The sequence below is a fragment of the Oreochromis aureus genome, linkage group 1 (assembly GCF_013358895.1).
Source record: "Oreochromis aureus strain Israel breed Guangdong linkage group 1, ZZ_aureus, whole genome shotgun sequence".
Taxonomy (NCBI): Eukaryota; Metazoa; Chordata; class Actinopteri; order Cichliformes; family Cichlidae; genus Oreochromis; species Oreochromis aureus.
This window is the reverse complement of record NC_052942.1, coordinates 39,989,843-40,000,760: the sequence shown is the minus strand read 5'-3', so window position 1 is coordinate 40,000,760 and position 10,918 is coordinate 39,989,843. Positions and strand designations below refer to the sequence as shown.

The 10,918-nt window shown below is 43.8% G+C and overlaps 1 protein-coding gene, 1 long non-coding RNA gene and 2 other non-coding genes across 6 annotated transcripts; 1 reads left to right on the top strand and 3 right to left on the bottom strand.

Moving 5' to 3' along the window:
- The first annotated feature begins 994 nt into the window (after positions 1-994).
- On the top strand, positions 995-7,082 carry LOC120440792. 2 transcript variants are annotated; one of them, XR_005613515.1, is made up of 4 exons: positions 995-1,043; positions 5,149-5,283; positions 5,356-5,506; positions 5,715-7,082. It is a non-coding gene; the product is annotated as an uncharacterized LOC120440792 (long non-coding RNA). The 2 variants fall into 2 exon arrangements; XR_005613513.1 differs by having other exon boundaries at positions 5,356-7,082.
- On the bottom strand, positions 6,973-10,542 carry rpl12 (ribosomal protein L12). 2 transcript variants are annotated; one of them, XM_031738324.2, is made up of 6 exons: positions 10,384-10,542; positions 8,509-8,582; positions 7,961-8,059; positions 7,704-7,785; positions 7,533-7,619; positions 6,973-7,140 (listed from the first exon to the last, which is right to left on the bottom strand). In XM_031738324.2, exons 1-6 carry the CDS (start codon positions 10,418-10,420, stop codon positions 7,022-7,024), a joined length of 498 nt encoding a protein of 165 aa, XP_031594184.1. In that variant the 5' UTR covers positions 10,421-10,542; the 3' UTR covers positions 6,973-7,021. The 2 variants fall into 2 exon arrangements, with proteins under 2 accessions (XP_031594184.1, XP_039469977.1); XM_039614043.1 differs by having other exon boundaries at positions 10,274-10,414.
- Positions 7,319-7,447, bottom strand: LOC116319142. The gene has a single exon (XR_004199363.1). It is a non-coding gene; the product is annotated as a small nucleolar RNA SNORA65 (small nucleolar RNA).
- Positions 8,339-8,468, bottom strand: LOC116319143. Its single transcript, XR_004199364.1, has one exon. It is a non-coding gene; the product is annotated as a small nucleolar RNA SNORA65 (small nucleolar RNA).
- Positions 10,543-10,918: the final 376 nt, after the last annotated feature.

Genomic DNA, 10,918 nt, shown 5'->3' with positions numbered 1-10,918 from the left:
AAGATTGGGCCTGATTATTCAAGGTTAATTCACTTCTAGCATCACTCTGAGGCAGGATGTCTCTGTAGTACAGTTCCCGGCACAGAGCCCTGCGGAACGCCATCCATCACTTTGTGTTTGCGGATGAATCCAATTCAGAGCTCGAGCATGCCAGTACCGCCGTCAACAGCAGCCATTACAGGCTGCTGCTGGCGGCTCGAGCTGCACGACTGCAGATCATTTAGGTGAATTTCTGACTGAGAACTCTCAGAGTGCCATAAAACAGGAAATCATCCTGATCCTGATGATCACGCCGGTACAAAGAGAACATGACTCAGTGCATTCCTGCTTCCTAAATGTGCGAGTGAACAGCTCTGAAGACAAGATAATTATTTTAATAGATCATCATCAGGAGTCATTAATGAGAGCTGAGATTGTTTTTAAAAGACTGTCTTCACAAGATTTAATAAACTGTGTCAGCTGGCATGAACACTATTATCTGATACGTGAAACATATGAAGCAGAAGGAAGAAGAAGCAGAAATGACATTGCTGAGCTCTTCATCTGTGATATGAGTGTGTGATTTTACAGGTTCTCGCTGTCTTCCTTCTCTCACCCCAACCGGCCGCAGCAGATGGCCCCGCCCCTCCCTGAGCCTGGTTCTGCCGGAGGTTTCTTCCTGTTAAAAGGGAGTTTTTCCTTCCCACTGTCGCCAAAGTGCTTGCTCATAGGGGTTCATATGATTGTTGGGTTTTTCTCTGTATGTACTATTGTCAGTGTTGGGACTAACGCGTTATTAAGTAACGCGTTACAGTAACTACGTTATTATTGTGGTAACGAGCACGGTAACTAGTTATTATGCCAAAACCAGGAACGCATTACTCGTTACTGGGATTTAGATAGGCTCGTTACTCGTTACTTCGTGTGGTGGATATCGCGGAGCTTCCACAGATTCAATAACATTAGCAAGTGGTGGAGGCCAGCAGGTGGATGAAGGAAAAGGGAGGCAAGAGGAGAGACCCGAGGCGGCCGCCGGTCCGCGTGTCAGGTGAACTGAACTTCAGGTAAGAAGTTATGACCTGCAGTCTATCTGGGTCAGATATAAACCAAGTTTAGGTGGAGTTTATTTTCGGTGTGCTGACTTTTTCGTACTGCGTGCTAGCTAGCATGACGGAGTTTCTATACAGCTGGGTGGGTGCTATGTTACTGATGTTGAACTTTATTTTGTTCATACGGTTAATTATTAGAGTTGCCAACCATCCCGTAAAAAAACAGAATCGTTTGGTATTCAGAGAAAATATTACGCGTTTCGTACTGAGGTGAAAAGGAACACAGTTTGTCCCGGACTTCAGCTACAGTGAAAAAGACACAAAGCTGAAGCTGCACAGCTGCCTCTTCTTCTCTCATTCTCTCCTCTCCTGTTTCTACTTCAATCACGAAACTGATCAATGATCAGCTGATCGGCTTTTCTCTCTTGTTTATTTATCGCCCACTTTGCGCCAGAAAGAGGAAACCAGCGGATGTCGCGTTAAACAACAGCAGCACGTTTAAGCTTGATCAGCTGTTGTTAGAATTTATTTAATATTAATTTCTAGCATCAGCTGATGTTTGCTGGAGCCACAGCTGTAAAGCTGCTGGTCATGATATCAGTTTGGTTATCTGGTGAGAGGGAAACATGAAGATAAAACCAGGAGATGTCCTTACTGAATCATCAGAGCTGAACAGGTGATGGAGAAACAGGTTTACCTTTTAGGTGACATGAATGAGTTGAAGGAAGTTATGAACTGTTTCTGAGAGACAAATAACACCAGGATCCTTTTCTAAGTAGCTGACAGCTGGTAACTGTGCAGGGGCGGGTCTAGCAAAGTGTTGCCAGGGGCCAGGTAGGGCATTAACAGGGAAAGGGGGACAAGGAAATACTTTTCTTTATTATTCTCATTTAAAATGTCTCGCTTTTAAAAAATAATTATCTGAGTCTTACAACAAACGATTGATAGATTGATACATATATACCATCAGAACAGTGTACATCACTGTCACACCAGTGTTTATTTTCATTCAAAGGCTTTATGATTTTTCCTATAATGGTGGGCGGTCTCTAGTCAAAATGCCCGGGACGATTTTTTTTTTTGTCCCAGTCCAGCTCTGTATGCAGCTCATCTGCAGTCTGGTGTTACCTACATCTTCCTATTCAGAAGGCAGAATTTCCAAGTTCTGAGTACAATCAAAAGCACCACGACTGCAGTTTTTGTGTTGGATGTAAAAAGCAGGCTAGAATCATGGCGGCGGTCAACGACGGTCCAGGCGTGATTTCTCTCGTGGAAATGTGCACATTATTTTTCCTTTCTATTGGTAGGTGGCACAGTGCACTTGTGGCAAGTAAGCAAGCTAGAAGACTGGCAGTCTGGCTGGGTATCCAGTTACGGAAGCAACACATTAACAAGAGAATTCTGAGTAAAACCAAAGTTACTTTCCCTAGTAACTAGTTACTTTGAAAGTAACGAGTAACTTGAAGTAACTGAGTTACTTTTTTAGAGAAGTAACTAGTAATGTAACTAAGTTACTAATTTAAATAACTTACCCAACACTGATTATTGTAGGGTCTACCTTACAATATAAAGCACCTTGAGGCGACTGTTGTTGTGATTTGGAGCTGTATAAATAAAACTGAATTGAATTGTAAGGCGCCCGTGAGACTGCCGCACTTTATCTCAGCAGCGTCTTATGTTGATCTTTTATGTTCCACCTGTTAAATCACAAAATAAGAAACACAGCCACACGTTTTCTGTGGTGGAGCTGAATCAATGAGCCACAATGTAAAGAGATCAAACGTGGGCACCTCAGACCTCCTCCTCCTCCCTCCCTGAGTTCTGTCGTTTGCTCAGAAGGCGGTGGAAAGATGAGAGAGTTCACGGCGAGTTCATCTACGCTCGCCCCCGACTCCCTCGGCTCTCTTTCATGTTTCCACGGCGAGGCGGCTGCAGTAAATGCAGTCTGTTTGAATATGTCGGGATCTTCTGTCTGCATAACGAGCTTTTTATGCTGACTTCTCTTAAATAAATATTCAGTTACATTTCAGTCAGAGCGGATTTCAACTCATCCTTCCATCTCTTATCCAGCTCTCGACAGCTCAGTGGGTTTTTTAACTTTCCTATTAAATGCAAATTTATTTAGAAGAGTCATTTAAAGTGACGTGCATGTGTAGAGAATGTTTACATGGGATGTATGTGGATGTAAGAAACAGGCACAGGGCTGAGTGTGAGCCACCAGAAGCTCTCTGCTGCCCCTCGGTGGTGCAGTGATGGTGAAGGAACTGCAGCGGTGGAAAAGTACGCATCATATTCTTCACTTTAGTAGAAGCACAGGCTCTGTTTGTTGCTGCCCGCATTGTAGATGAATGAGAAAAGAGGAGAGAGTACAGATATTTGTTTAGCAAAGTAAGCACAGTCAAGTAAAGTACCTGGATATTCTACTGAAGTACAGTAATGAAGTATTTGTACTGTCTTACTTTCTCACTTCTGAGGAAATGTGAATAAGACTTTTTTCTGTTGCTTGGGCAGAAGAAGAGTCAGCACTTTGCTAACACTGGCTCAAAAGGCAGGAACAGGTAAAGGTCTCAGGTGAAACACACCTTTCATACCTCAGAAATAAATGACATAAGCTCGCCGCCCAAACAGAGCTGACCCGGACACTGTCAACAAACGCAGTCTGTGAGAGCTACTAATGAATTTGTTGTTTCATCTTTACAACCAGGAAAATTTTCACTGAGATTAAAAATAATTTTGAAATGAATGAAGCGCTGAATTAGAAAGGCAGCTATTCACAGGCTCTGTGCTTTTCACACTCACTGGCCAACAACCTGTCACTGACAAGACTTTGGCTGCTAAGCATTCCTGCCTCACCCCCATAATTTACTAAATAAGCATCACGTTCAACTAAAAAAGGCTTGAAATGCACGATTGAGGCAATAAACTCACCAGAAACGAGTTTGCTGAGCCCACTGCCCCCTGCTGGCCATAAAAAAGAAATGCATTTTAAAGCAGTTCATTTAAGGCTTCACTTCCAGATCCTGAAGCTGCAGGGTCAGGGTTAGACCGGCTGTGTGTGGGATATGAGGGTCACTCTGCATTAGAACGACAGACCAACTAGCTGTCCAGGGTTTACCTGAAGAACGCAGGAGGATGGATGGCGCTCTCCTCTACCGCGTATCAAAAGAAAGTGACCATAATCTCAAACCTGATGTGTGATTTGTGAATACAGTTCAGGCATGAAGCTGGATGCAGAACAAACGCAGCAAATTTCTTCTTCTTTTCACGTCTCCTTCAAAGAACCGTGATACAAGCTGATGGTTCATCCAATCGCCTGCCAGGACTTTTTCTAAAGTGCCCACCCTCACGTAAACACTCAAATGGTTCTGGCAGCGACTTCTAAGCTACTCGATAAATAGGTAAGGTTCCTTTTTTAGATGGTTTTTTCAGTGAGTTTTAGGGACTTCATGGCATCTTCCATTTTTATTTGGAGTATGAAGCACGCAGCCTCCTGATGACATCATCAGTTGTGCTTTTATCTTATTTTATCTCCATCCACTCCTCTTCGTTTGCTGACCTGAGGTCAGCGTCTCTACTCTGAGGTTAACAGGAAGCAGAACAGGTTACCTTACCTGTAGATCTGGTCATCAGGTTACTTCCCAAACCATTGCCTGACATTACTGTGGCCACGCCCACCTCTTTGAAAGATACTGTGTGTAAATTAAAGTTTGTGTTTGATAAATTGCTCCTTTCCAACCTGCACCGTGTCCCATATAATATCTCATTCCCTGAGTGTGAGCGTGTGTTTGCAGGAACAGAGTGGATAATTGCCGTGTTTTGACTCAAAGTGTTGCATTCACTCGGATTTGATATATTTGTGACAGCAGCAAAAACAGACCACCCGTCCGCACAGACGCATCAGTTATTAGGCAGCCTGGAAGCTCTCAGCGCTGTCACACCGGCTGGGACTGCAGAGCCGAGTCTAGACTGACTTGTACTTTCCTGCTGTTCTGTCTTCACTGTGTTTGCTTAAATCTTTTACAACCAATTTATCTTCATTTGAGCAGGCCTGCAGCACAGGCTGCTGCCTCGGGCTCAGCGTAATTGGACTGCAGTCTTTATAATGAAGCCTTCCCAACAGGAGAGCAGCACAGAGACTCGGCTGGAGCTGGGCTTCACTCACTGATGTAAGTGTCTGCCACCAGAGCACTAAACCGAGGCAGCATGATGACTGTGGTGTGAGCTGAGGTCAGCTGAGTTTGTGTTTTAAAAGCAGGTAAACCCACAAAGATGATCAAACAGATTAATTATGCTTACATGGCTCAGGGTTTCTGTCATCAATCAGCAGATCTGGATCAAGCGGCAGCCTCTGCAGGTGAAAAATGACAAACACCGAGGTACCAAGACCTGCAGTTCCTCTAACATCCAGCAGGGGCTTCAGCAGTTACATGCACGTCCATCCAGAACTAAAAGCAGAGCTCCAACACGCCCTATGAAAGGTCGGTGATACAGTATTTGCTCCTGTTGCCATCCAAGGTTTGAAAGAGTATCTCCTTCTGACTATAAATGTGCACTGAGCTCAGGTTATCATTATTTACCTAAAAGATTTTTATTGAAAAATAGAGAAAATACCAGATTTCCTTTTTTTTAATTGAAGGATAAATGATCAGTGTGAATTTCATAAATGTTTCCAAAACGTTGTTACAGGGGAAAAATAATCAGGAAGAAAAGGAACCTTAACATCGACTTCCTCCACTTCTGCACAGCACGTGCACACAAACCCCACAGAAAAGACAAAAATATGTATAAAGACAGTAATTGTGTTTTCCACTAGACTGTTTGTCATCGCCAGAAATTTTATATGGGAGACATACCTTTAACATTTTAACTCCAGCAACTTTTCTACATTTCACTGATACAGAAGTTACTGTATGAAGGAAGGAAATGAAGTAAAGTATGAAGTTTGTTTTGTTTTCAACTTTTCCTAGGTTGCTGTTGCATTAGCCAACTGATTTTTGTTTTTTTAACTACCCTGGTGTTGATTTCTCTTATTTTGAAATGCTCTACTCCATACTTGATTTTAAACCAATGACACCACACGTGGGCACCAAAGATCCAAATTCTAGTTGGGTGTTTGGGCTGTTCAGATTTGTTATTTACACTAGAAATGAGACCGAGGCCTTTTTAAGAGCCTCCACGAGCAGTTTCAACGCCTGCATCACTACAGGACACTTTCTTCCCACGCTCCTGAAGGAGGCATTTATTCATCATTAAAGCTTAAATACACAAGTACTCCCACTCTGATCACAGATACTCACGCTGTGGGACCCTGACACCTGTGGAGGTCGGGCTCACCTGTCCACAGCAGCTCTGCATGTTTGATTTGGCACATTTACACCAGTTTAAAGCTAATGTTTATGTGGAGTCACCACACATCTGATACTGGACGGACACTGAAGCACCACATGATTACAGCCAGCTGATCGATAATTTGGTCCTTAATTTGCATTTTAATCTGATGTGCACAAAGAGGCGGAGTCTGCAGAGCTGCTGCTGTAAATGCAGGTTTTTTTTTTTAAAAGTACTTTGATGTTCAAACTGAGCTGCAGACACTCAGCTGACAGCCTCATTTATTCAGACAGACATTGACAGGAGTTTGAAGCGTTTGTTCTGGAAGTCTGTCCTCATTACCTCTGAGTGTTTCTCTGCACAGAACAACAACCCCTGCGAGACCACAGGCACTGGCAGGAAGCTCGAAATTCCAAGTTTTCCTTTCCAACCTTTCTGTATTTCGGATACAGCAAGACTCCCTGTGTTTACGTCACTCGATCAATAAAAGATAAATACTAAAATTTAAACTCATCCACATATTCATCTCGTGTTTTGGCTCAAACATTCCATCAGAGACGCTGAAACGCTGCCGACATCTTTTTATTTAAACTGGGAGAAAAAAGAAGCCAAGGTGCTTTTTTTTTGCTTTTTTTAAACCTTTATTTTTTAGAACAGTGTCCTATTCACTCAGATGGGCACTCAACTTTGCCGCTGTTGATGTCATCAATGACATCATGGGGATGGCGGCCATCGATGGTGCATCCCACAGATTGAGCGGTTCCCAGGATCTCCTTGATGGTTCCTGATGAGGAATAAATAAAATGATCATGAGCCAGAGCCGAAACACAAAGACTAACATCAGACACTTCCCATCAGGAGGCTGGTTTAGAAACGACACTAAAGGCTCATTTCCCAGAGACGAGTTTCTAACATTGAGCCTGGATGGCGCCGAGAGTCGGCCATCTTTGATTTACTTTAGTTTGTGTTCCAGTCTTTTCGGCACAGAGCGGTCCACCAGTTTTTGGGCCGCCCTGTTTCCTAAAGCTGGGTCAATCTGAGCCTCCACTGGATTATACTCAGTCACTGGGACAGACGGGCATAGTGGCGGGAGGCTGAGCAGACGGATAAAGAACGGTCGAGGAGAGAAGCCAATCAACAGCCCTGCAAAATCCAGGTTTCTCTGTGAGGCCTTACCCGAGAGCTCCCGGGCGATGGAGCGAGGCCTCATCACGCGAGCGATACCCACGATCTCATCGAAGGTCACGCTGCCGCTGTGCTTAACTGGAAGATTGAAAAGAGTTTGAGGTGAGCAAAAAGCAGCTGAGCGAGCCGAGCGCGTTCAGTCGTGCGTTCAGAGACACTCACTGTTCTTGACCTTCTTCCTGTCACGAGGAGGCTCCTTCAGGGCTTTGATGATCAGAGCCGACGCAGAGGGAACCACCTCGATCTGTTCAACACAAACGGCATCCACTGAAACTTTAAACCCACCGATGGCAACAAGCACGCAAACACACACACACACACACACACACACACACACACACACACACACACACACACACCAATCACCACAGATACCCACACAAGGCCTGTGTGTCTGTAGGTGGCGCTGGTGTACTCACCGCTGCCTGCCTGTTCTGGATGGTCAGCTTCACGGTGATCCTCAGGCCCTTCCAGTCACCGGTGGCCTTGGCAATGTCGTCACCCACTTTCTTGGGAGACTAGAGTGAGGAGAGAGAGAGTGAGGGAGTGCTCTGTAAATCACTCAGGTACGATAGAGGGGACTTCCTGTCTTAAAACGGTCCTTTGTGGGAGGCGACTTCAAATATTGACAGTTGTGCACACATCTTTAATTAAAGCCGTCATTTTCTCATTATTTGACCATTAAAACAAACAAACAAAAAAACACTAAAGTGTTGTCACAGGTATGCTGAAACTAATAAAGACCAAACTGAAATGATCAAACACACTGAGAACAGGAACAGAGTCAAAGTCTCAGTTTGTGTTCCAGTCTTTTCGGCACAGAGCGGTCCACCGGTTTTTTGGGCCGCCCTGTTTCCTAAAGCCGGGTCAATCTGAGCCTCCTCTGGATTATACTCAGTCACTTGGACAGACGGGCATAGTGGCGGGAGGCTGCTTTGATTCAAATCAGATATTTTCTGACACTTACCAGACCCAGAGGTCCGATTTTGGGGGCCAGGGCTGAGGTGGCTCCGACTTCTCCTCCTGTGCACCTCATGTACACTGAAAGAAACAACAGACCTGATTAAAGCCTTCACGCACAGACAGAAAACTCAAGTCATTTCTAACAAAAGCTACGTGTTAAGAAGCCACCTGCACTGATTAAATGAAGCCGATCTCAGTTTGTGGACTAATGCCTGCCCAGAAATGTCAATTTAATCATTTTGGAGCCACTTGGTGATAATTTTGAATCCATGACAAAAAATGTTCTTGGATCTTTGGAAGAAGTTGACCTTTCAGCATGGTCAGTCTTTAAAATACCAGTAAGTGAGCAGAAGCCCTAAAAATGATCATTTTAAAACAACGAGGCACAGACAGAGCTCTGAAACCAGGATTTGGCTCAGAAGCTGATATTCAGCACGCCAGAGAACTGACGCTGTGCAGAGAAAGGGTCAACACTGTAAATACTGACTCTACATTACTTTTTAGCCAATAAATGCCAAACACTTATGAAATGACTGATTGTTCTTCACTGCATCACAGAAATCTCAAAAGTAACCTGAACAAAAACCAAACTGGTGAATTCCTTCAGTTCTGTTCTGACTAAACTCACAGCAGCAGAGCAGCTTGTACAAACATCTAATTTCAGATGGGCTGAAACTTTTACAGTAGCAACTGATGCGTTTATTAGTCAGATATCTGTACATCACTCTACAGAATCTGTTCTTAGCACTAAAGCGTTCTGGTTTTAGGTTTGTAGTTAATGCAGTAGTGATGGATCACATTTGGCCATCAGAGTCTGTATAAAGGGCAAGACAGGAACCTCCTGGCCAAAATGCACTCCTGCATTCACAGCCCGACTGTAAGCAATGACCTCAACCCAAGTCCTGAGCCAGAGGGCTGCATCTGAAGCTGTGAAACAGCTGTTCCCCCAGAGGTTAAGTGATCAGACAACAGCTGATGCTTCCCCAAAATTCTCATATAATGAGGATTTTAACAAGAGCTGAAACATCTGTACAAACACAGCCAGAAGACCCTCACACCCCCTCCACTTTCCTTTGCCCACACGCTGGCAAACATGCCAGCCATAACACCCAACATAAAAAGCCTAGATATAACAATATTTTGAATTACACAAAAATGTTAACCAATTCCACTAATTTCCAAAATTTCACCTGCTTTAGCAAACCCAGTGTTTGCAGATCAGGTGTTTAAAAGGAATAAACAGCAGCTGGACCTTAAAGAGGCCCATCGTAAGTAACTTCCATCAACCATAACTGCCAATTTAGCAGTTCCTGAATCTTTGACATCTTTAGGAAACTTTTTACCACACTGCTCTCACCTACCCTACCTACAAAAGGATTTAACCGCAGCATATCTTAAGTGTTTGACGCAATCCCAATATTAGCATCATAACTGTTTTAACTACGTCAGTATTCATCGCTAAAAGCTGTCCAAACATGGTCCCCACGTCGCATAAGGACCCATTTAGAAGTTTCCTCATAAATATACTTCAGTTCTTCGTGCTTTGTAAGGTAATTAACTGTGGCTAACGTTAGCATTAGTTGCTACGTTAGCATTAGCTCCTACGTTAGCACTAGCAGCACATGGGTCAGCACGTTACTCACTTCACTACCCTCTACACCTGCCTCCGACCTGACGTATTTTACTCAATTGGCATCATTAACTCTACAAACATCAACAAAACCCTCCTACACTGAGTTTCTTCGTCGCGTTTCGTGTCCCATCTTTACCATTTTGTGAGCGCCGTGAGCAGGCCGCCCGGCAGGCGGAGGCAGACGGCAGAGAGCGAGTCCATCCCGGCTGTGAAAAAGCGTCTGCTTTTATTACACTCAAAACATACCAATTTTAATCTCGTTGGGGTCGAATTTGGGCGGCATTGTGAGGCTGTGGAGGTTGAGCTCAGTTCAGCTTGGTTGGTGAGGGTGTCGGATGAACCCGGCTTCGGGACGACCGATAACTGTTGCACCTTCACCTCTAAAGGGGAGAAAGAGAAAGAAAGAGCGGCGGCCGCGGAGGAGTTTATACTTCAGCCAAGTCCCGCGAGAACATGTTTCGCAGTTTGCGTTGAGATGTATGACAGAACTTCATGTGGGCGTGGTTTAAGACTTTAAGCAATAAATAACTTGCTAAAATCATTTCTAAAAGTTTAGTGGATTTATTTGAATAATAAATAAATAAAATGGCATCTAAAAAGACGAGCGTACTCCATGAAAATTGAATTAATATAGCTTCAAATGATAATTGTATAAAATATCTTATAAAATACATTCATGATATATTATATCTAACTGTATTTTACCAGTAAAAAAATTACTGTGGACGTAAATAAATTTACACCGGAAGCTCTTTCTGATGCAACCTGCTCCCAGTCTCAG